Raw genomic sequence first — 24,449 nt, 5'->3', positions numbered from 1 at the left:
TTGAGCCCAGTTCAAAGCTGCGGTGAGGCTATGATGGCATCACTGAACTCCAGCCTCGGTGACAGAGCAAGACCCTGTCTTTAAAAAAAAAAGGAACAAATCATTTAATACTACATTGAATACATATCATAGAATACTACTCAGCAATAAAAAGCAACAAATAATTGATTATGCAACGACTTGGCTGAATCTCCAGAGAATTATGCTGACTAAAAAAATGCCTATCTGGCTTATGCCTGTAATCCCAGCACTTTGGGAGGCTGAGGTGGGCGGATCACGAGGTCAGAAGTTGCCTGACCAACATGCTGAAACCCCGTCTCTACTACAAATACAAAAATTAGCCAGACATGGTGGCACCCACCTGTAATCCCAGCTACTCAGGGGGCTGAGGCAGGAGAACTGCTTGAACTGGGAAGCGGAGGTTGCAGTGTGCCAATATCACGCCACTGCACTCCAGCCTGGGTGACAGAGCAAGACTCCGTCCCAAAAAAAAACCAACAAAAAAATGCCTATCACAAAAGGTTACTTCAAATGTTGAAGGCCTTAATCCCTAATGTGATGGTATTAGGAACTGGGGCCTTTGGGAGGTAATTAGGTTTAGATAAAATCATGAGGGCGGAGCCCCCATAATGGAATCAATGACCATGTAAGAGGAGGAAGAGATCTCAGCACTTTCTCTGTGTGAGGATATACTGAGAAGGCAGCCTTCTGCAAGCCAGGAAAAGGGCCCTCAGCAAGAATATGACGTGCCAGCATCTGGATCTTGGACTTCCAGATTCCAGAACTGTGAGAAAGAAATGTCTGTTGTTTAAGCCACCCAATCTATGATATTTTCTTATAGCATTCTGAACTATGCCAGTTATATACTATATAATTCCATTTATATAATGTCCTTAAAATGAGAAAATTATAGAAATGGAGAATGCGTTAGTAATTGCCAGAGATTAAGGAGGGGTTAGATTAAGGAAGTGGATATGGCTATAAAAAGGCAACATGAGGGATCCCTGTGGTGACAGGAATGTTCTGTATCTTGACTATATCAGTGTCAATACTCTGGTTGTGATACTGTTTTATGTAGTTTTGCAAGATGGTAACATTGGGGGAAACCAGGTAAAGGGTACATAAGATCTCTCTTGCAACTCCATGTAAATCTACAATTATCCCAAAATAAAAAGCTTAATTAGAAAAACTTTACCCATACATATATGTCTAAAACTTACTTTATAAACAACTACAGAAGCTCCTTGGCTTACGATAGGGTCACATCCTGATATACTCATTATAAGTTGAAAATATCCTAAGTTAAAAATGTATTTAATACAATTAACTTACCAAACATCATAGCTTAGCCTAGCCTACCTTAAACACACTCAGAACTTTGGCCTACAGCTGGGCAAAATCATCTAATACAAAGCCTATTTTATTCAAGTATGTAATTTATTGAATAGTGTGCTGAAAACCAGAATGGTCATGTGAGTACCTGAAACATAGTTTCTACTGAGTGCATATCACTTTTGCATCATTATAAAGTAAAAAAAGTTCCAAGTCAGGGATGGTGTGTTTATACACACTATATGCACATACATATAAAGAGAGAGTGAGATAAAGAAGGTGTTGCAAGATGTTAACAATTGATGACTCTAAGTATACTGGTTTTTCAACTTTTCTGTAAGTTTCAAGTTTTCAAAGTAAAACATTGAGGGAACAGGAAGTCTCTAGTTTCTTCACTGATCCTTTGCTTTCCTATTTGAAATGTTCCATATCAAGATTAATCCTATCAGTCTGAGCTCTGGGCTTCCATAAGCACCTGCATCCTGAAGAAAAAGGTGACAAACCATGCGGTAATGGCTTTTCAGATCTCATCTAAAGAGGATTTAAAAATATCTTGACAACTGGAGACAGAGCATGTTAATATGGTAAAACATAATTACTTAAGTTTTACCGTGGGGAAAAAAAAACAGCATTATTATCACCCTGCTCATCATATTTAGAAAGCAGGCAGTTTCATGCCTTTCAATGTGAAGGAAATTAGTTTTCTGCTTTTCTTTTTTAAAGCATGAATTTGTTTACTTCTCTCAAGTAAAAGAACACCTGAGTGACACCACTCTACTATGAAGCAACTCTCAGAACTACTTGAGGCTGTTCTGGGAAATGTAACAGAGGTGTGCCTATCTATAGCCTGGTAGTCACTTGCTCTGAAGTCACAAAGATCTGGGTTCAAGTCACTAACAAGCTATAAGAACTGTCTATACCTCAGTGAGGAGGATATAATGGTATATCCTCCTTTTTGTGAGGATTTAATGGTACAATGACTATAAAAGGCTTAACACAAAATAAGAGCTCAATACATTCTGCCATTATTACTAAAGCATTTACAATTACTTAAGACAAAGCAACCAAAACTTGTATTTTACAAGAATGATTATTCATAAAATTATATTAAATACTTCACAGTTTTAGATAAAAATCAAATGAGATCATGTGTACAGTTATAAAATTATAACTTTATTACATTATAAAAATTACACAAATTAGGAATTTTGCCTACAGACAGCATGATATAGTAGACAGAACACAATACTCAAAATCAGAGACTCAGAGTTAAGTCCTGACTCTACCACTTTCTGACTATGTGATCTCAGGACAGTACTGAAACTGTCTCAGTTTTCTCACTTTAAAAAATGAGATATTATCCCTTTTGTGACAGGATAGAAATTAAAATAGAAAATATATACAATAATATTTCATAAAATTAAAGCACTATGTGACATTAACAAATATAAGTTTTCACATTTCCTGCAGGAAGTGTCATTCATCATGATTAAATCTGTCAGATTTGACAGAAAATTTCTGAAGGTAATATAAATGGTGAAGAAAATCAAGCAATTTTTTGGTTGGGTGCGGTGGCTCACGCCTGTAATCTCAGCACTTTGGGAGGCCGAGGTGGGTGGATCACAAGGTCAGGAGATCGAGACCATCCTGGCTAACATGGTGAAACCCCGTCTCTACTAAAAATACAAAAAATTAGCCGGGCGTGGTGGCAGACGCCTGTAGTACCAGCTACTCAGGAGGCTGAGGCAGGAGAATGACGTGAACCCAGGAGGCAGAGCTTGCAGTGAGCTGAGATCGCGCCACTGCACTCCAGCCTGGGCGACAGAGCGAGACTCTCTCTAAAAAAAAAAAAAAAAAAGAAAAAATCAAGTGATTTTAAAAAATGGGGCCACTGGAACTAAAATGTCTAATGTCTTTACATAAAAGTCAAATATATATATTCAAAATATGTCCCTAAAGACGTCCACTGAACTTTAGTTAGTCTTATATTTGCAGTTCTGACTCTTAACATTTTTTCTAATTCAAGCTAGAAAAATGTGTCACTTATAAAAAAGTTAGGTCAAAAAGCCTTGCTTGCTATAACGTGTTTTAACAAAGACATTCTTGCATTTGGGTAACTGGTAACTTCCTTTCCTACAAATGTGTGCCTCCTCTGGCCTTGGAAATGTGACTATCAGTCTCCATGTCACCCAGGTGCCAAATCTCTTCCCTCCTTAAGTTTCACAGTCTTCAAATCCCAGTGAGTCTTCCTTCTCAATGTCTATTTTTTTAATCCTCACGTCCATTACCATATGTTGGCTTTCATTACTTTCTACCTGTAGTAATAATTCCAAACCAATTTCCTTGCTTCCAGTCTCTCTGCTCTTGTAGTCCATTCTATTCAGTACTGCTAAATTGAATCCTAAAATCCTGCTTTTGCTGTGCCATTCTCTATTCAAAAACTTCCCTCCAATACAAAATCCTCAGCCTAGAGTATAAGCAGAACCTGGAAGCTGAATAATCACCCACCAGAAAATCTAGTATTATTTATTTATTTTTTTTTTTGAGATGTAGTCTCGCTCTGTTGCCCAGGCTGGAGTGCAGTGGCGCGATCTTGGCTCACTGCAACCTCCGCCTCCTGGGTTCAAGCAATTCTCCTGTCTCAGCCTCCCAAGTAGCTGGGACTACAGGCACACATCACCACGCCTGGCTAATTTTTGTATTTTTAGTAGAGACAAGGTTTTACCGTGTTGGCCAGCTGGACTTGAACTCCTGACCTCAAGTGATCTGCCCACCTCGGCCTCCCAAAGTGCTGGGATTACAGGCATGAGCCATCACGCCCAGCCTAGAAGTAGTCTTTACTACCACAGGCAGATGACACACCACCACTGAAGCCTCAGCACAGGAAGAAAGTTAACATCAGGTTCACTGGGATGTATGTCCACTCAAAATGGAGATGTAGGTCACAAAGTTAAAAGAGGCTCAAATTAAAAGAGAAGCAAAGAACTCAGAGTTTTAATAATTTATTTAAAATGCATAATTGTTAGAATTGATACCCGAAGTAAACAATAATGGTAAGTGTTTCTTTAAAATGGAAGAAAACCTACCTGGTAAAGGCAGGCTGCTGTTCCAAGGAAAAAAGCAATGATGTAATTAAAATCATCACCATCACTCTGCAAAAGCAAAATAAAAGATTATTTTTGTTTCCAGTGGGAGCCCATTTCCAGAAACAATCCATCAAGATAGGATGTAACAATATTTACACACAGTCAAAATTGTCACACACTGGTATATAAAAATTCTCAAGAGTCCTAAAATGAAAACATAAAGCACATTCTAAGACCTAAAGAGTGTGAGGTAGAGGTATAAGTGTTCCTCTACATTTTGGCCACCCCCATCAATTTCATTCCACTCAAAAGAGGAAAACCACTGGGGAAAAGTTCTGACATAATGTTAAAAGCCTCTCTTCCTACTGCTAAAAAAATCATGTACAAATGTACAACACCCCAGTGACTGACAAAGTTACTCCAGCTCACTAGGGTCATTACTTGACTCAAATACTGACAAACTTTACTGCTAGTAAGTATATCACTGAACTGTCCAATAAAGTAATTTGATAGGATTTCTTTAAAAACTGTGAAAACTGAAAAGCTACTGTCCACTAGAGTGTGCTAAATCCCAACGTGAAAAATTAAGACTAATCAGTCTTGCATGCTATGCTAGAAAAACAGCCACCCAGAGGAAAAACAGAGATACCTCATGCATAGAATGTCTCTGAAAAGAAAACTAATGGAGACATGTAATAACCCACGCTTTCCTATTCCTTTTTGGTTCTTCTTAAATATCTACATTATCGACTTCTTTCAATGTTTTTATACAGTAAAACATAAAGTCCGGGCAGGAGCATTAAATTTCTTTTTCTTCCAGGCAGGAACATTAATTTAGCCCTTTTCTTACATCAGGGAGAAAAAAAAATCTCTTTATACAATGAAAATTTCCACAAGACATAGAAGAGTATCTCATTATCATTTCTTCATAAAATAGTATAAAGGAAAAATTCCTTTTGCACTGGTTATTGGGCAACAGAACTGACTGTAAGGCAGAGGAAAGCTCGCTTATCCTAGTGAGAAGATCTTAAAATAGGAACCACTCATTTGTCTGGGATGCTCAGGCCAGTTGCACCCCAGAGGCAAGGAAGGCCAACACCAAACCTTTCCAGTTTAATAATTCTAAAACCTTAAATAAGTTCTGCTTGATTATTTTTTCTTTAGTCCTTTACTTTTTAAATGACCTTTTTTTCTGATTTTAAAAGTTCATGTCCATTGTAGAGAATCTGGAAAATACAGACTATACAAAGAAGAAATTAATATAACCTATAAATGCCACAACTCTGGGAAAATTACTGCCAACCCTTTCATGTATTTCCTTCCAGTCTTTTCTGTGTATGTAGATACATTTTTAAAAATAGATTGATACTTTTATATACTACTTTTTAGTACTTCACATTAGTACATAAACTTTCCCAAGACAGTAAATATTCCTCAACCATACGATTTGTAATGATTATATAACCTTTAATTGTGGGGATATACCATAATTTATTGTCCTACAATTGGATACTGTATTTTTCTCTAAATTTAGACTTTCTAACTCTCTTAATCACTCTTTCTTTTCTCTCTCTCTTTTCCTTCCTCCCTTCATTTTTTAAATGAGTCTTGCTCTGTCACCCAGGCTGGAGTGCAGTGGCACGATCTTGGCTCACTGCAACTGCCGCCTCCCAGGTTCAAGCGATTCTTCTGCCTCAGCCTCCAGAGTAGTTGGGACTACAGGTGCGTGCCACCATGCCCAGCTACGCTTTTTTATTTTTTTTATTTTTAGTAGAGATGGGGTTTCACTGTGTTAGCCAGGATGGGCTCCATTTCCTGAACTTGTGATCCGCCTGCCTTGGCCTCCCAAAGTGCTGGGATTACAGGCATGAGCCACTGCACCCGGCCTCTTTCTTTCTTTCTTTCGAGACTGAGTCTCGTTCTATCACCCAGGCTGGAGTGCAGTGGCGCAATCTCGGCTCACTGCAACCTCTGCTTCCCAGGTTCAAGCAATTCTCCTGCCTCAGCCTCCCAAGTAGCTGGGATTACAGGCGCCCACCACCATGCCTGGCCAATTTTTGTATTTTTTAGTAGAGAGTGGGGTTTCACCAGGTTGGCCAGGCTGATCTTGAACTCCTGATTTCAAGTGATCTGCCTGCCTCGGCCTCCGAAAGTGCTGGGATTACAGGCGTGAGCCACCGTGCCGGGCCTTAAATGCCTTTAAAACACTTAGGAGCATATTTCTAGAGTCAGTCAGACTTGGGTTCAAATCTTTACTTATAATCTGGGACACTTATTTAATTTCCTCTTTTGAAAAATAAAAGTTGTAGAGATTAAGTGAAATAACATTTGCAAATACAAAGAAAAGTAACTGGTACATAGTAAGTACTCAGAAACATTCACTAACTCCTCTCTCCCTGGGGTTACTGTCTGCGTCATTTAAAAAATCTTTAATTGACAAAGAGAAGACTGTCTACTAGCATATTATTCCATTTAATAAATATTTATTAAGCATTTACAAACCAGGTACTTTGTTACTATCCCTAGGTACAGAAAAGAGTTAAGTCCGGCCAGCGCAGTGGCTCATGCCTGTAATCCCAGCACTTTGGGAGGCCGAGGTGGGCAGATCACGAGGTCAAGATATCGAGACCATCCTGGCTAACACAGTGAAACCATGTCTCTACTAAAAATACAAAAAATTAGCTGGGCGTGGTGGCGGGCGCCTGTAGTCCCAGATATTCGGGAGGCTGAGGCAGAAGAATGGTGTGAACCTGGGAGGTGGAGCTTGCAGTGAGCCGAGATTGCGCCACTGCACTCCAGCCTGGGTGACAGAGCGAGACTCCACCTCAAAAAAAAAAAAAAAAAAAAAGAAAGAAAAAGAAAAGAGTTAAGTCCACACCAACTTAAGGAGGTCACTCTAATTAAGAAGACAGATACTTAAGTCAATAATTACCATCCAAAGTGATAACTGATGGCACAGGTATGTGTAGAGGATACTAAGGGAGCCCGATTGGAGACACATCTAATTCTGCATAGAGAAAAAAGAAAGGCCAGGGAAGACTTCTAGAGGTAGTAAAGCTTAACCTGGGTCTTAAAGGCTGAACCAGGTAGGCAAGGAAGGAAGAGAATCAAAGGCAAAGGAAGTAGTGTGTACAGTGTCAAAGAGGGAGGAGATTAAGGTGACTCAGAGGCTTCTTGTTTAGGCAACATTTGAATGACACCATGCACTAAGTTGGGGGTATAGGAAGAAAAGTAATTCAAGAGCAGAAAATACTGAGCTCACTGTGGGACATGCTATTCTAGAGCTGCTAGTGGGACATCCAAATAATTATATTTAGCAGATATTTCAGTCTGCTTCAGGAAAGAGTTTGATCCAGAGATCTAACTTGGCAGTCTTCTATTTTAATAGTAGTTAAATGAAAGGCCTATGACAACCAAGTAAAAATCTCAATTCTTGATTAGCTCCTAGATTAGAAAGAGGAACAAAACACTATATAGAACATTCTGGGGACAACTGTGGAAATTTGAATACAGATTTTCTATTAGGTAATACTACACTAATGTTAAATTCTTTGGTGTGATTAAGGTATTATAATTACGTAAAAGAATCTTAGCCCTTAAGACATACATATTGAATTCAATTTTGGAATAAACTGAGATGATACCTACAGTATTAACTTTCAAATGACTCAGTAAAAAAAAAAAAAGAAAGAAGAAAGTAAAATGGTAGGTAGGTATATGGTGTGGATGTTAATTCTGCTGTTCTTTAAACTTTTCTGTAAGTTTGAATTCTTTCAAAATAAGATGTTATGTGGTGCAGTGAAAGGAAAACGCAAATATTTAATAAAAAGTCATGCAGCCACTAAAAAGAACAGATCTCTGTGTACTGATGTGAAATAAACTCCTACATATTTTTAGACTTAAAAAGATGCAAATTAGTATTGAGTATGCTATCATTTCTATAAAAATTTTTAAAGAATAATTGTATAAGTAAATATATAAATACCTATATACTAACATAGACACATAATCTCCCTAGGAGGTTGACTCTGAGGAAGAAAGTTGGGAGGCAATTACTTTTCTGTGAAAATATCAACTCTTACAGCCTTTGAAATTTTTATGTGCATATTTTACTGTATGTGTGTGTGTGTGTGTGTGTGTGTGTATATGTATGTGTATTTTTTCAAAAACGCCATTATGAAAGTAACCAAGAAGAGGGCATGGAGTTGGAAGAATATAAAGCCAAGGACAGAATACTGGAGAATGCCACTATATAAAGGACAGGTGGAGGAAGAAAGTGTATCAAATAAACTGAGGAATAGGAAGAGAAAGAGGGAAACAAAACAAAACAAAACGGGAGAAAACAGTTTCATAAAAATGAACGGATGAGATATTTGTCAAGAAGAAAAATGTAAATACATTAAACTATTAACAGTGACTTGTGTCTATGTTTCCTGAAATAAAATTCATTTTTTGAAATTAAACAAGGAAATGTTTAAAAGGAAGACCATAATGACAGATGAGGCAGAGAGGGTACATAAGATAAGACTCTAAAGAGTTTCTGCTGTATTTGGCAATTGAAAGGATACTGGTGAGCTTAATGGTGGATATCTGAGAGAATTACAGGAGCAGAAAAGAGATCATAGTAGACTAAGACTAATAGGTGGGAATTGAACAATGAGAACACTCGGACACAGGAAGGGGAACATCATACACCGGGGTCTGTTGTGGGGTGGGGGGAGGGGGGAGGGATAGCATTAGGAGATATACCTAATGTAAATGATGAGTTAATGGGTGCAGCACACCAACATGGCACATGTATACATATGTAACAAACCTTCACGTTGTGCACATGTTCCCTAGAACTTCAAGTATAATTAAAAAAAAAAAAAGAAAAGAAATAGAGGGTAAAGGAGCAAGACAACAAATGTAGTCTACTCTCTCAAAAAATTAGAAAAGAGCATATGTAAAGAGGCTTTTTTGGTTTTGTTATTGTTTGTTTTTTAAAGAACAGCAGGGCTGAGGGAAACGAGCCAGTAGGGAAGCAGCAGATGAAATGTAGGTGAAGGAATAGCCAGAGGTTGGAAGGTGGACAGAGGTTAGGAACAGGGACAAAAGTGGGAGCGGACAGGGGTGGGGAAACAGACAGGAAGGAAGGCAGAGGAGAGGAAGAAGAGGGCAGAGGTAAGGAGTTCCAATACGAATTTTTATGAATGTCACTATTCACCTTTAGGGGATACTAGAGTACCAATGTATTGCTCTGAAAACAAATAAAGGACATTTTCTTTTAAAGATGAGGATGGGGCCAGGGACAGTGGCTCATGCTATGATCTTAGCACTTTGGGAGGCCAAGGTGGGAGAATTACTTGAGGCCAGGAGTTTAAGACCAACCTGGCCAACACAGCAAGACCCTGTCTCTTTAAGAAAAAAAAAAGGTGAGGATGAAGGTAAACAAAAGCCTCATATAATAGCCACACAATGTATTAGGAAGATACTATTAAAATGTTTATAATAATTAGGGAATATTTACTTTTTAATATTAAGTGAAAAAAGGACATAATGGATACATGTACATGTATGAAAATTTGGGGATAATTTTAATTTTATTCTTTATACATTTCCCCCAACTCTTTTTTATGTTATTTTTATTTATTTATAACTTTTTAATTTTCTTTCTCCATTTTTTAATGTTATTTAATCTTTATTATCTTCTATTTCATGGGACTGTCTTGTATGATCCCCTAATTCTTTAACAATGAATTAGCATATAATCAGAAAAAACACTTTTATTTCTTTTGAAAGAAAGTAGGCACCACACCTTAGCATAGATATGTCACTAAATAAATGAAAAAGTTCTGTTAAGTATTAGCAGGGACATAATTTCTTTTTTTTTTTTTTGAGATGGAGTCTTGCTCTGTCACCCAGGCTAGAGTGCAATGGCACAATCTTCGGCTCACTACAACCTCCGCCTCCCAGGTTCAAGCAATTCTCCTGCCTCAGCCTGCCGAGTAACTGGGATTATAGGCACCTGCCACCGCGCCCAGTTAATTTTTGTATTTTTAGTAGAGATGGGGTTTCACCATATTGGCCAGGCTGATCTCGAACTCCTGACCTCGTGATCCACCTGCCTTGGCCTCCCAAAGTGCTGGGATTACAAGCGTGAGCCACCATGCCTGGCCAGCGGGGACATAATTTCTTTAAAAGATATTAACAAGTCTATGGAAAAGAAGATAAGAAATAAAAGCAAGTTGATGACTTCTGCTTTGTAGAAGCTTTTGCAAACAATTTTAGAATCAGAGAAATCTTAGACTGTCTGTCCTAAGACCTAAGAAATGGTCCCTGGGCTTACGTAGTCTAAAACCTTCACCTTGCAGAATTGCAAGATGAGATACAAGAAGGTAAAATAACCCATGCAGGGTCACAAAGTTACTGGCAGGTATCTTAACTTCCAGGTCAGCATTTCTACTGAGATATCAGAAGATTCCATTTTTTTTCTAATGTGCTATATGCAAATTACTTCCAGGTATTAGCCTAATTAATGTAATTGTTTCAAGGTTGATCCTTAAAGAAATACATGTAATATAAGCCAATGTGATAAAAGCTTATGCCTTCATAAGGTATCAATTCACAAGAAACTTATTACCATCTCTAAACTCAGAGCAAAGTTAGGAAGTGAAAATAAACTAATTTATATATTACTGTGGACACCAAAATAAACTTATGAACTTAAAAAAACTATACCCATCCTAAGCCTCCCCAGTTTAAACTTAGATACCAAGAAAAACTTCAGTGCTGCATATTTGAATAAACCCCTTGCTATCACCCTATGAGGCAGTTAATAATCTGGAAGAAACGAACTTGTGCTGAATCTTCAAACACCATTAATAACATGCAAGAATGTTGATTCATGTGGGTCCTCAAATTTAAATGAGCCTCAAGATACTAGAGATAAATGTAGCAGTCATTTTTAGCACTCAGAAAGAGTGTTTAGAATTCATGGCTTTAAAAAAGTGAACTTTAATGTCTATATATTACTCAAACTCAGGAAATACACTACATATTTTCAGTCAGATCTAAAATTATAATTCCCAAATAAGTCCTTTGCTCTTAAATCAAGTATCAGAGAAGCAGTAAGCCCACTCAATCTGGGGTACTGCCCTTCCCCCTCCTCTATCACCATTGTGATGTGAATAACACCACTGTAGGTAACTTCAAAATAGATAAAACTTTAAGTCCTGTGTCCTGTGATTTGCACTCAAGTCTTCAGAGCAGACTACCTCAGAAAGTTCTACCTTTACTAACCAAAAATTATCTAGAGTGACGTTTGAGATTATTCCTAATGTAAAATGTAATGATCAACCAGAAAGAAGGCTAACAGTATGTCTTAAGACTAATGGCTTTAGTGAAAATAAAAAGGATATTTTATCCAATACAAGTTGTGAACAATGATAAAACAGACTTCAATAAGGGAAAATTAAAAGTAAGAGACCTCAGGTTCCCAATTTTGTATGTATTTTCTTTCAGGTTAAGTCGGGCTAAGGATATACTTGGAAAATTACTCTAGTTTGCACTCCTGAACCTATCTGGTTTAAAGCTCTAAAGTTTATCATTGTGTCCATTTACATTCTGACACTTCATTTTCTCCTTTTGTTCACTTATCATCCATTCCATCTTTTAGGACACAGAATCTTTACAAAGCAGATAATTCTAACACTATATAGTGCTCCTTCATTTATCTTCACAGTGGGAAAAGGAAAGGAAAAATATTTCCAAGCACCAGTCACTTACCAGAACATTGTACTCAATGCAGATATAAAGTCCTTGATAACTGGAACAACGGGAGTTTCTACTTTTGGTCAAGTGGATTTGCAAAGGTACTGATTTTCATTTAGGTGAGAGGATCAGAATTTGCTGGAAAATCTTTTAAAACTACCTATGAATGACAAACTACTTGTGGACTACATTATCCCCAACTTTGCATTCTGTTGTTTCCTTGCTCCTCTTAGAATCACTCTCTCAGGAACTTCAACTACTAAATGAGTGTATGTGGAATACTTTAGGTGGCAGAACAAAGACTTTAAGTGCTAAGGGAACACAGAGGCAGGTACCAATGCCCTCATTTTCCAGACAGCTAAGAATCCCATATGAACCAATTTACAGTTCCCTGGATCAGGTAAGTAAGAAATGTTGGAGTAATTTAGTCTAAGACAAAAGAAAGGATTCTGTATAAACCATCAGAAACATACAAGCCTACACACAGAGTTTCCAAATTATAAATGACCTACTAATAAAAAAGACCACTCTAACCTTTTCCCCATTCATAATTTATACCCCATGCTTCTTTCACACTCCACCACCATAGTTGTGATGAACTGTTTTAAATAAACAAAAAAACAAAAAAATCTCTTTAAGTTTCTAGGGAAACTGAAATCTAACATGGTGCAGGAAGAAGTTGCAATGCCCTGCAAAATATTCAGGCTCCCCAACAAAAATATTTACCTTTACTTTCTTGAAATGTTTGTTGCTTAAAAATCTACTAATCAAGTTAACAAAAGTTGTCTTTTTTTCTGCTTACATAACAGGTGCTAATAAATATTTATTTAAAATGTGAGTGAAATATTCATGATTCAAAAATTAAAAATAACATATAAAAAGATACACATAAATATATACCAGGAAAAGTCTATTCCCACTCCATTTTCCATCTGTCCAGTTCCTAACATGTTCATTAGTCTCTTATCTTTCCAGAGTTTCTTTATGCAAATTAAAATACATTGTTATTCCATCAAGCTATCCTAGGTGAGGAGACTTGGGCTGAGCTGGCAGGGACTGGTGGGTGCTAGGCCAGAGGACCTGGTCTGGCTGTCTCTCACTGACTTTCTCAAAATGGCCATTGTTCTGAGAGGGCATACATTTGTACATGTAACCTTGAAACATGAATTCCTGATTTCAGGCTCCATTATGGCTGGAGATCTACTATCCTCACCTGGCCTGTGTGTAGAGGAAGACTCGTCCCTCCATAGGAAGAGAAGGCCCAATCCACCGCTTCCTAAGAGTGGGCTGGGCACAACAGGTTCTACTGTAACTGCCAAGTGGAGCAACACCTAACTAAAGAATATCAAAGCCCAGAGTGAGAACATTCCTCCCTTTCCAGTTTTCCTCCAACTTCTTTTTTTTTTTAATTTTTTTTTTTGAGACGGAGTCTCGCTTTGTCACCAGGCTGAGAGTGCAGTGGCGCGATCTTGGCTCACTGCAACCTCCGCCTTCCAGGTTCAAGCAATTCTCCTGCCTCAGCTTCCCGAATAGCTGGGACTATAGGCGTGCGCCACCACACCCAGCTAATTTTTGTATTTTTAGTAGAGATGGGGTTTCACCATGTTGGCCAGGATGGTCTTGAGCTCTTGGCCTCCTGATCCACCGCCTAGGCCTCCCAAAGTACTGGGATTACAGGTGCGAGCCACTGTGCCCAGCCCCTCCAACATCTTATTATGGAGAAAGTCTGTGTTTTAATGATGGATTTTTTAAATAGACTTTTTAAGAGCCGTTTTAGGTCTACAGAAAATTAAGCAGAGAGTTCCATATATTTTTCTTCTTTCCTCTGCCTCTGATTCCTGACACAGAGCTCCTAAAACTCTTGTAAATAAACATGCTAGGAGACTCTTGTTTCCATATTTGGTCTTTTTTGTTTTGTTCCCTATATTTGGTCATTAACCCTGGTGTTGACACAGAGCTACTGAAACCTTTGTAATTTCTTGAGTGATAAGAGCATCTGAGGCTGGGCAAGGTGGCTCACACCTGTAATCCCAGCACTTTGGGAGGCCAACGTGGGCGGATCACTAGAGGTCAGGAGTTCGAGACCAGCCTGACTAACATGGTGAAACCCCATCTCTACTAAAAATACAAAATTAGCCGGGCATGGTGATGCACGTCTGTAATCCCAGCTACTCAGGAGGCTGAGGCAGGAGAATTGCTTGAACCTGGGAGGCAGAGGCTGCAGTGAGCCGAAACCGTGCCATTGCACTCCAGCCTGGGCGACAGGATGAGACTCCATCTCAAATAAATATATATATATTTGATATCATATATATATCATATATATATCATGATATATATCACATATGATATCATATATGTGTGTGTATATATATCATATATATATATGATAAAAAACAGTATCTGACACAGAACTCCTAAATCCCTTGGAATTTCCCAGGTAATAAGAGCATCTTTTATTCTAATCAGGCAATTCTTGGTGAGATCCTAGATGGGGGCTGGTTACCACAAAGACTAAGCCATGATTAGAAGCTAATAACTTTAAGTCCTACTACCACCCTCTGGGGAGGGGAGAGAAACTAGAGAATGAATTAATAATCAATCATGCCTACATGAAGAACCCTCCATAAAAATCCCTAAAAGATGGGGTTCACAGAGCTTCTGGGTGGGTGCCACGTGCCAGGAAGGTGACAAACTCGAACTCCATGAGGATAGAAGTTCCTGTGCTCAGGACTCTTTCAGACCTTCCCCTATGTACCTCTTCATGGCTATTCACCTTTATTCTTTGTAATTTCCTTTATAATAGGAAACATATTTCCATATAACCAGTAAACATATTTCCCTGAGTTCTGTGAACCATTCTAGTAGATTATTGAATCCAAGGAGGCGGTTGTGGGAACTTCCAATTGGTGACAACCTGAACTTGCAACTAGCATCTGAGGTGGGGGCATTCTTGTGGGACTGAACTCTTTATCTGTGACATCTGGGTTAACGCTAGGCAGATAGTGTTAAAAGTGATTTGAATTAAGGGACACCTAGCTGGTACTGAGGAATATGTTGATGTGAGAAAACCTCTCACACATCTGGTGTCAAAAATGAAGTTCTGGAAGTACTGAGAATTGTGAGAGTACAGAAGCAAACAGTCTGTTTTTCCCTATACACCGGGTCCTTGCTTTTCCATATGAACTTTAGAATCACTATTAATATCCATCAAATAACTTGAAATTTTGATTGGGATTGTATTGAATCTACAGACCAAGTTGGGAAGAAATGACACCTAAACAATATTGAGTCTTCCTGTCTATAAACATGGAATATCTCTCCATTTATTTAGAGCTTCTTTGATGTATTTGATCAGAGTTTTATCATTTTCCTCATAAAGATCTTGTATATACATTGTTAGATTTACTCTGAAGTGTCTCTTTTTGTTTGGTGTCACTATAAATGGTATTGTATTTTTAATTTCAAATTTTAATTCTTTGTAGGTATATAGGAAAGCAATTGAGTTTTGTATATTAACCTCATATCCTGCAATCTTGCTATAATTACTTATTAATTCCAGGTTTTTGCTATTGTTGTTGATTTTGGGCATATCCTACTTAGTCATGTCATCTGTGAACAAAGACAGCTTTATTTTTTCCTTCCTAATCTGTATATCTTTTATTTCCTATTCTCATCTTATTGCATCAACTAGAACTTCTAATATGATGTTGGACAGAGTGGTAAGTGGGGACATCCTTGCCCTGTTCCTGGTCTTAGGGGGAAGCATCTAGTTTCTCATCATTAAAGATGATGTTAGCTGTACGTTCTTTCAATAGATGTTCTTTATCAAATTGAGGATGTTTCCCTTTATTCCTAGTTTGCTCCAAGTTTTTATGATGGATGGGGTTTGGATTTTGTCAAATGCTTTTTCTGTACCTACTGATATGATCATGTGATTTTTCTTCTTTAGTCTGTTGATGTGATGATGGATTAATTGGCTTCTAAGGGTGACTAGCCCTGCATACCTGGGATAAATTCCACCTGATTGTGGTGTTAATTATTTTTGCACATTGTTGGATACAATTTGATAGTATTTTGTTGAGGATTTTGTATCTATATTCATGGTCTGTAAAGTTGTCTTTTTAAAATGTATAATAGGCTGAGAAATCTCAGAGCTATCAGTCAGTTACACTTAAGTGGTAATTAGTTCAATAAGATTATTGTTCTTCTGAAACCTAAAACTCTATCAACTGCAATGAGCCAGATACATTACTGATCAGAGGGAAGACAAGGAAAAATTAGGAAACAAGGTAGGTTTTAGCCTGTTGCAGTATCTCAAAAGCAAGAAAGCTGTAATTTATACTACTTTCCTCAGTTTTTAAGTTTTAAATCAGAGGAGAAAAAAAGAAATCAGTCCAAGAAGAGGAGGGATATAATATCTGAGTGCCTGAAATAAAGTACTGTTCCTTTAAACTGGTTTTGTGAAATACAATAGCCTTGTCTGAATTTTAACTTAAATGTAATGCAGTCTAAGCCCCAGGTTCCATAACTTGTGTACTGTTTTATAAGTTAAAGATAGTGAAGCTCTGCGGGGGTCAAGATTTTCTCCACCCAAGCCCAGGCCTGCTTCACCAACAACTCTTCATACCCCTATACTACTGTTATTTCTACTACGTTAAGTACAAAAAAAAAAAAAAGAGTATCTTATTTATAAGCTTTTTCTATCAGCAGTCTCCAAGTTGTGTTTGTTTCTTCTTTTTGTTAGGTCATCTAAACAGCTGAAAACTGAACTCCTTCTGCTGGAATAAATCTGATCTGGCATGGCGACAGGAAACAGAAAGGCCGAGGGATGGCAGCCGGCTGTCCTGTGCCTAAAAGGGGAGAGGAGCTTTAACCTGAGGGCAAAGGGTGTTTGGAAGAGGAAGTAGGAAGTCATAAGAAGTCCTGTCCATCTCCTTTAGGAACAGCTCTGCTGCTGGAACCTGTGATGTCATCTGCTGTTGGCTTTACATGGCTAAACAGATGCAGAAAGATACCCTCTGAGGGTTCCCCAAACTAACAGCAACTTAAAAACCGAATACAAAGTGTGCTGAGTGGATTTTTACAAATGGTATTCTGCACTTAATGCTGACCAAAAAAAGAGGACTGATTCATAATGTGGGAGTGTCAAGAGTTCTTCAGAGAAAGTGAATAGAAATAAGGGAAAGGAAAGCTGTGCAGTCTCAAATGTGCTAAACTTAAAGAAAATTTCAAAAAGTTTACAAAAAGCATAAGAGAAAAAATTAGTATATTCTGACAGCTATAGCTTCTGAAAGGAACTCCACTTGAAAATGAAATAGCTAGCAATATCTGAATAAATTTGTGGTTTTCTAGGAAGCTCAAGTTTTAAGAAGCCACTAACAAAAAAAGAAAAAGGAGCAGATGAACCAAGTAAGGAATACACAGAAGTGGAACAAACACAGCCCACGTGTGCCCTCTTCATTCTTCCACTGCTCTCTGTCTGGTCAGATCTTTCCAGGGCCAGCTCAACTCTCCTCCACAAAACCTTCCTTCTCCAATCCTGATTATACTGACCTCTCCCCCTTCCCAACTCTGTGTATTTCGCAATTACTTCCTTGCCTCCCCAGTCCAATTTTCAGTTATGAGACTGCAAGGCCTATGTCACACACATCTTGGGGTCCGCAGGGTGCCTATAAATAGTGCCTCCTAAAGAGAGATGATAAATAAACATGTGCCGATGGAATCAAAGAAGCCAACCAGTGTTTTTAGAAGGAGGCTAAAGCAGATATAAAAAAACAAAGATTTTGAGTATGCACTGTAAATTATACTAATACCCAATCCAATTCAAGTCAATTATGTAACCAGTAGAATGAACAGGCACAGTCACCTGAAATTGCAAAAAAAGCACAGTACCTGCAGGAGACTTTCTATAGCATGAAAGCCTCGAATTAAATTCAGAGCTCCACATAAAAGACTAAGGATAAATCCTACAATCCCTGACAGTGTTGCTGGTTCCAGTCGCTGGTGAGCTGGAAAATAAAAGAAATAGTTAGAAATGAACACCAATACCTCACAAAGATGAACTTAGGTGAAACAGAAATTCACTGCTCAACTTAAATGGGTCAAGCAGATACTTCACAGAATTATTTAACACCATATATTCACAATTAAATACTGTTATAAAATGAAAAATGCTTGACAACATAAAAGCTTCATTTCCCTGAAAAATTAACTTATTTTTCTCTTTTCTTTTTCTTTTTTTTTGAGACAGGGTCACGATCACAGCTTGCTACAAGCCTCAAACTCAAGGGCTCAAGCGACCCTCGTGCCTCAGATTCCCAACTATCTACGATTACAGGCATGTGCCACCATGCCTGCCTAATTTTTTCTTGAATTTTTTGTAGAGACAGGGTCTCACTATGTTGCCCAAGCTGGTCTTGAACTCCCAGCCTCATGTGATCCTCTGGCCTTGGACTCCCAAAGTGCTGGTATTACAGGCATGAGACACTGCATCTGGCCTTTCTCTATGTTTTTAACAAAGACATGTAACTTGCATTTGGGATAGACAGTGCTAAGGGATGCTCACAACTGGCAGTAAATCATTTAGAAAAAACCTTACTGCATAATATGTCTACTATTTCCAAGTAGGTGAAAGTATTTGTAAAGGTGACTTTGCTTGGAAATTCATTGCATAATCCTATTTTTTCTGAAAATGCTTAGGAAACATTTTTAAGTACAAACATAGCTTACTTTTAAGCAAAACTTTGCCTTATCTGGGTTCTAGGGCTATAAATATCACTGGATACGTGTGAAAGCTCATATATAATCAGCAATCTGAACTCCAAAACAGAATGGAGTCTTATAGCTATGAAGTTCCTGGTCCTCTGAATAACACCGGAAGGTAAAAATGACAAAACACTAGCTGAATAAGTGACCATTTTATTTTCATAAATACATTCCCTTATCTTCCAGGGCTTCAGCAGCACAAAAGTTATACAATAGCTTCCCTTCATCATCATCTTACGCTTAATAGAATTAACAACAGGGTCTACATGAAAACACAAAACTAAATACATAATTATCTAGACCTCAAACGGGAGACAGAGGGAAAGACAACAGAATCACATTTAGAGTATTTTATTTAAATCACTGAAGTGTAAACACCCTAACAATTAAGTTAATGAAGTGGAACATTAATATAAGGGCGGGTTTAAATCTCTGCAACTTATATTCAGCCATTACAGCAGAACATCTTCCCTAAACAGTTATAAAAACACAAGAATCTACATATCACAAAAAAGTATTTATTCCCCAAGTTCAGCAGAAAGTGCTTATATAACATTTTCTTAAACTTCTCTGGTGCCCAAACTGCCTGCTCTCAATAAATTTCCTTGATATTTTAATATGAAAACAGAAAATTAAATGTCACTATTCAATATTGCTTCCAAGTGTTATATCAGTAAAGAAAAAAAATTTCACGATTTAAAAATCTATTTAATTCGTCTATACATTTAAAGGCATAAAAGCCTTTAAAAAGCATAAGTCTCCTTTAACAAGAACACAGTACACCTTTGCTGAAGGACAGCTGGCGTTGTGCCAAATCACTGTGGGGAAGAAATTCTAGAGATTCCCCCACTTCCACCCCCACCCACTTCCCAGGTTCTGTGGCTTGTACTTTGAGAAGTTATCAAGAGAATACTCCATCTGCCCACAACATAAGAAGGTGACACTCCTTAATAATTTCTCATTTTAACAAACTGAACTAGATATTTAATCATATTTTAATGTATTAACTATTTATGCTATTTTTTTTACTTCAGTAAAGCAGATCTTAGATCCACTATTATCCAAAAATGCTTAATTTGGCACCATTCCAGGTACTATAATATTCGGTGTAGAGTATTTGTAACAATAACAAATGAGAGGCAGTGTAGAAAAACAATAATTTTGCTGAATCCAAAGCAGTGTCATCTGGTCAGTTTTTGTTTTGCTTTTGTTATTATTGCCTTCTGCTACAAAGTCTTTTCTTTAGTCTTCTTGAACCCAAGGATGGCATGTTGGTAACAAAATTAAATGTTTCTGAAAATGTACCAGTGGTTTATGGAGACTCTGCAAAAGTTCCTAAAGAAGTAAGAATAAACCCCTTGGAACCAAAGAGCTATTGGTTACAGTAAATTAATATATTTATTCAGTAAATACTTTCTGGTTGGTTCTGTGTAAGATGCTATGCTTTAAAAGATAAAAAAATTGAATTACATATTCCGCCCTCAAGGCACTTCTAGTCTTTTATAAAAGAGATAAAATAGATAAGTATATGAAAGTAATAAGCATTCAAAGCTAAAAGAGGCAAGGAATGATGAAGTGGAAAGATAAAGTAGGGGGAGGGTGGTCTAGAACCAGGAAAGAGCTTTGAAGATAGATAAAATGTAGTCAAGTACAAAGGGGAAGAAATGCATTCCACGCAGAGAAAAGAATGTAAATGTGATGGAGATGGAAATGGGAGAAACGAGTAACAACAGCATCAACAACTACTACTTCTACCAACAGTGACTGCTCTCAACACGCCAGGCACCAAGTGCTTTATATACTTGGTCTCACTTTATCCTTCCAACAACCCAATGCAGTAGGCACTATAATTATCCTGGTTTTCCGCTCACCCCTCACCCCCGGAATAGGAAAGGTTTAGGGACATTAAATAATTTGCTCATGGGCACAAAGTAAGTACGTGAACTGGGATTTAGATGATTCTGGAATTCATGTTCTCAGCCATTCTGCTATAGGGCATTGCTAGTGGTTTGGTTTGGTTTGGCTCAAAGCGATGTTTGTGACAAGTGGGGAGAAATAAGGTCAGAAAGGGAGGTGGACACAAATTGATAGTATACAATTCTAGGCTAAGAATTATGGAAAATTAGACAATGGGAAACCACTGAAGAACAAGATTCTCATATAATGAAGGTTATACTTAAAGAAGATTAATCTATTAATGGGTTGTAAAGAGATCAAAAGTAAGGGAGGGAGAAATAATATTTTTCTGAGTACCTTCTCACTAAGCACACGTTGTCCCATTTACCCTTCAGAACGGCATACTTCATGAGGTAGAAATGACTAACTTCTCTGTGACTGAACTGGAATGACTAACTTTTCTGTGCCTAAACTTTCTCATCTGTAAATTAAGATTAAATTATTTTCTATAAGTCAGACAGCCAGAAGGACCATCTTCACAATTAGCACTTAGGTCTATCTGACTGCAGAGCCCATGCTCTTTCTACAGTTCTACATTAGGAAGTTTGTGGGAGAGTCACTGCAAAAGACTGAATGAAATCAGGGCCTAAATCAGAATAGTCACAGTAGAAATGGGAATCTGAGTGCTTGGGAGTTCATTAAAGAATAAAGCTAAAATTAAAAAAAAAAAAGAAATGGGGAAAAAGAAGTAAGATGTCATGGAGGTTAAAATTATTAGACTTGGCAACTAATTAGATGTGGCAAACAAAAGGGGAAAAAAATTCAAAGAAATGTTGAGGTTTTACCTCTAGGTGATCGGAAAGATGAGAGTACTTAGCAACAGATCCACAGGAAGAAACTTAAGTTTGATAAAAAATGGGGACATTTTAACATCATATTTGAGGTGATGATGGGCCGTGTTTAACAAGCAACTGAAGAATGGAATAGCAGTAGAGCTGGAGAAGCAGACGAGGTCTGCAGCTGAAGGGAAAGGTTTAAATGAGGGTCAAAGAAAGAAGCAGGCCAAGGGAAATCCTTGGTAAACACTGTCAGTAAGGGATGGAAGAAGAGTCAGGGAAGGCAGATGCAGGAGAATCAAGCGAAACCTAGGAAGGAGAGACCATCAAGAAGAAAGACATGGCTAACAGTGCCTATAGATAGGCCAAAAAAAATCTGACCTTAAAGTAAAAAGTATTAGACTTATTGACCAGGAGATGCTAGGATTCTCCTTAAAAATTTTTTTTTTTCTTCAGAAAAGTGGTTGAGGGCTTTTTAGATCTCACAAATAAGTGAGAACATGCAATGTTTGTCTTTCTGTGCCTGGCTTATTTTACTTAATGATCTCCAGTTCCCTCCATGCTGTTGCAAATGACTGGATCTCATCTTTTTTATGGATGAACAGTACTCCATTGTGTATATGAACCACACTTTCCTTATCAAATTCAGATTGCAAGAGGTTGAACAACTGGTGATGTTAAGAGGTGGAAGCATTAAGTGAATACTACTGAAGTTAAAGGAGAGAAAAACAGGATGAAAGCTTAACAGAGATAACAGGATTCTTTTTTCTCTTACAGTGTTGGAGGGAGGGAGGAAGACTTGAATACATACATAGGTGGAATGAAATAATTCAGTGAAGATGAAATAGAAGAATCAAGAAAAAGGAAAAATAATTGATGAAGCAAAGTCCCAGAATAGTCCTTATGATGATTCAAAGAGATGGTACCATTCGAAATCTCAAAGATGCCCAAAATGCCTAGGGAAACAGTCTGTGGAAGATAAGAGAGAACTTTCAAGTCAGTTCCATCTAAATGAGCCTAATTTATTACTGAAGTATGATTGAATGAGACTAACAGTCTGGCACAAAAACACACTATTCTTTTCATCAGTGAGGCCCTTCTTTATCATCACCACCTGTAAAAATCATGCATATCCTTCAAGGCTCCAAGACCTGAAAGAGTCTTCCTTCTTACCTCTTCTGGAGCATGTATCACATTCTACTTTGTGTTTTACTTATTGGATTGTATTTCCCTTTCTCATTCTGAGTACAGTTAATGTGTTTACTCTATTTCCAAAAAGTGCCTCCACAAAATTTAGCATAATACTTTAGAGAAAAAAAATGATAAATACCTGTTGGATTATGAGGGGTGCGTGTGTGTGTCTGTGTGTGTGTCTGTGTGTGTGTGCGTGTGTGGGTGCGTGTGTGTAAGAAAGAGAGATTAGTAAATCTATTTGGCTTCTGGGCACCAGCCAAAACAGTGCAGCATTTTCAGGCAACTGACAAATTATCTAGAAAATGATAAAATAGATGAAAAATATACAAGTGTCAAAGAGACTGACAGAAGTGTTTCTATCAGTTTAAATCCTAAATTTAGGGTTTTGTGAAGTTTTTTTTTAAAGCACAACATAAAAGTAAAAAGACTAACAACATTAAATGTTGGTGAAGATGTGGAGTAGTCAAAATGCTCATAAATTGCTTGTTGGGGAAGTAAAATCTTACAACTACTTCAGAAAACTGGCAGTTTCTTAAACAGGCAACCTTTTGACCTATCAATTCCACTCCTAATATTTACTCAATGGAAATGAAAATATATGTCAAGAAAAGGATGAATGTTCACAGTAGCTTTATGTGCAATAACAAAAACTGAAACAAGTTTATGTCCATCAGCAAGAGAATAAATAAACATATTGTGGTAGATTCATACAATGGAATACCGCTCAGGAATAAAAAGGAACAAATTACTGAGACAGCCAACATGTATGTATGACATCACGCTGTGCAAAAGAAGCTGAACACAATAGTCACACAATGTAGTCTTCTTTTATATAAAGTTCTGGAACAAAACAAAGTTCAAGTGGAAAAAAATAAAAACAGTCGTTGTCTAGAGGATGGTGGAAATTAACTGAAAAGGGACACGAAGAAACTTTTTGGGGGAGATGGAAATGTCCTATATTCTGATAAGGGTGTTTATTAATCATGTCTTTTTATTCTGTATTTTTGATGCTTTGACCTCTAGGGCCTTGCTGACCATGGAAGAACTGCCTCTCCCAGGGATAGCTAATTCCTAGTAATGGCAAACAACTTGTCTGAGTCCACCTTTCATATGCATTCCAATCAATCCAGACTCACACTACCAACCAACTCCTCTATAAGGCTCTCACAGCCAGGGCCATTATTTCCCTATCCCAATCATCCCAGGGCCACATGTCAGACAACTAGAGATAGAACCTATGCCCCAGAGTTCAATAATTGAATTGAAATTATTCAAACTAGCCAAACTCAAAACCTCCTTACCCTGCCTCACCCATTCCTTACCACCAAAACCACAATAAAAGTTCTTGCCCACATTTTCCTCCTGTTCCCTCTGCCTCCTGACCCACATTGGTACATCCTTGTGTGCTCCCTTTAGGGATCAGTGAGTATAACAAACTATCTTTTCTATGACAGTCATCTCCTCCTCACCATACCTGAGTAATAATGAAACATATACTTTAAAACAGGGTGGACATAGCAAAGATTTGTGCATTTTAATATACGTAAATCTCCCTTAAACAAAAAAAAATATAGAAATAAATTAC

General features: G+C 37.7%; 1 protein-coding gene across 6 annotated transcripts in view; it reads right to left on the bottom strand.

Moving 5' to 3' along the window:
- Positions 1-24,449, bottom strand: part of SEC22A (SEC22 homolog A, vesicle trafficking protein) — a 70,319-nt gene that overhangs the window by 8,574 nt on the left and 37,296 nt on the right. For 4 of the 6 annotated variants that reach the window (XM_054480634.2, XM_054480633.2, XM_054480637.2 and 1 more), the window contains 2 exons: positions 18,066-18,181; positions 4,419-4,484 (listed from right to left, as the gene is read on the bottom strand). In XM_054480634.2, the coding sequence (XP_054336609.1) occupies positions 4,419-4,484; positions 18,066-18,181 (182 nt within the window). Of the gene's footprint in view, positions 1-2,484; positions 3,171-4,418; positions 4,485-18,065; positions 18,182-24,449 lie in introns of those variants that run through there. The other 2 variants (XM_063661670.1, XM_054480638.2) reach the window with 1 other exon arrangement.

This window comes from Pongo pygmaeus, chromosome 2 (genome assembly GCF_028885625.2).
Source record: "Pongo pygmaeus isolate AG05252 chromosome 2, NHGRI_mPonPyg2-v2.0_pri, whole genome shotgun sequence".
In the NCBI taxonomy this organism is placed as follows: domain Eukaryota; kingdom Metazoa; phylum Chordata; class Mammalia; order Primates; family Hominidae; genus Pongo; species Pongo pygmaeus.
The sequence above is the reverse complement of the archived record's forward strand: the minus strand, read 5'-3'. Positions and strand labels throughout refer to the sequence as shown.